Genomic DNA, 983 nt, shown 5'->3' with positions numbered 1-983 from the left:
CTGAAACAACACAAATACACACAAAGAGATAATAACAAGCAACACCTCCGACAATGTCTGCCTGTGCCCACGCGTACCTCTCCGACACGTGGAACCGTGACAAGGTCATGGCCATTGTGCAGTTCCTTCCGATGGCGCTGGAGGGCCCTGTACGAAATGCCGGTTGTGATTCCCTTGCCGCGTCCCTGGGCAACCTGTCAAAGATGGCGGACGCGTACCGTGCGGTCACCCGTTTGTCGCTGGTGCTAAACGCGCTTTCGTCCAAGACGTTGGCGGATTTGGCGAAGCCACGGGAAGATGCCTTTGTTTGGCGCCTCGAGCAGGTTTCACACGCGTTCCACGTTGGCTTCTGCTTCAACGAGCACACGGCGGTGCTTGCGGGGCGCGGCGTGTTTAAGTCTGGGCTGGCGCGCCTGGGTGGTGTGGCTGTGCTTTGCTGGTTCTACACGCTTGTCCTGGGTTTGGTCCGGCAGGTGTACCTGCTGGCGAAGCACAGCCCCAAGGGTCCCTGCAAGGTGCTCGTGCCGGGGGACGAGGCGGCGAAGGTTGTCCCGTACACGCACGAGGAGTGCAAGCGCGCCGTGGTGAATCTGGTGAAGTTGAGCTTCTTTACCGCGTTTTCACTGACGTGTATGCCCGAGGGCAAGCCACAGCTGCTGCAAGACGTGTGCGGTCCCTTGATGCCCCTGCACCAGCTCATCAGGGCGCTTGCACCCAACAAACTGAACCTGAGCGACACCGCGCGTGGTCTGTTGGCCCTCACCGCATCACTGTGCGATTTCTATTAGGTTGTCTTGTAGTACATCATTGAGGCAAGCAAAAGCTAGGAATTTATAAGAAAAACGGAAGAAAGAGAAACATTATGATATTGGGGTTTTTGTTGATTTTGGTAGAAGGTTTCTTTTTGTTGATTTTTGTGTTATGTGCTCTGCACGCAAAAGAAAACGGCTGTGCAGCGACGTTTTTACAAAAACGAAAAAAAA

At 54.5% G+C, this 983-nt stretch overlaps 1 protein-coding gene across 1 annotated transcript; it reads left to right on the top strand.

The window, feature by feature from the left end:
• Positions 1 to 53: 53 nt before the first annotated feature.
• Positions 54 to 788, top strand: Tco025E_05009 (Gim5A protein; the record flags this gene model as incomplete). Its single annotated transcript, XM_029371913.1, has 1 exon — positions 54 to 788. One exon carries the CDS (start codon positions 54 to 56, stop codon positions 786 to 788), a length of 735 nt encoding a protein of 244 aa, XP_029227962.1.
• Positions 789 to 983: the final 195 nt, after the last annotated feature.

Source organism: Trypanosoma conorhini (genome assembly GCF_003719485.1).
Source record: "Trypanosoma conorhini strain 025E chromosome Unknown Tco_14.4_contig_00277, whole genome shotgun sequence".
Taxonomy (NCBI): Eukaryota; Euglenozoa; class Kinetoplastea; order Trypanosomatida; family Trypanosomatidae; genus Trypanosoma; species Trypanosoma conorhini.
Note: the sequence above shows the minus strand (reverse complement) of the source record. Positions and strands in the feature narration are given on the sequence as shown.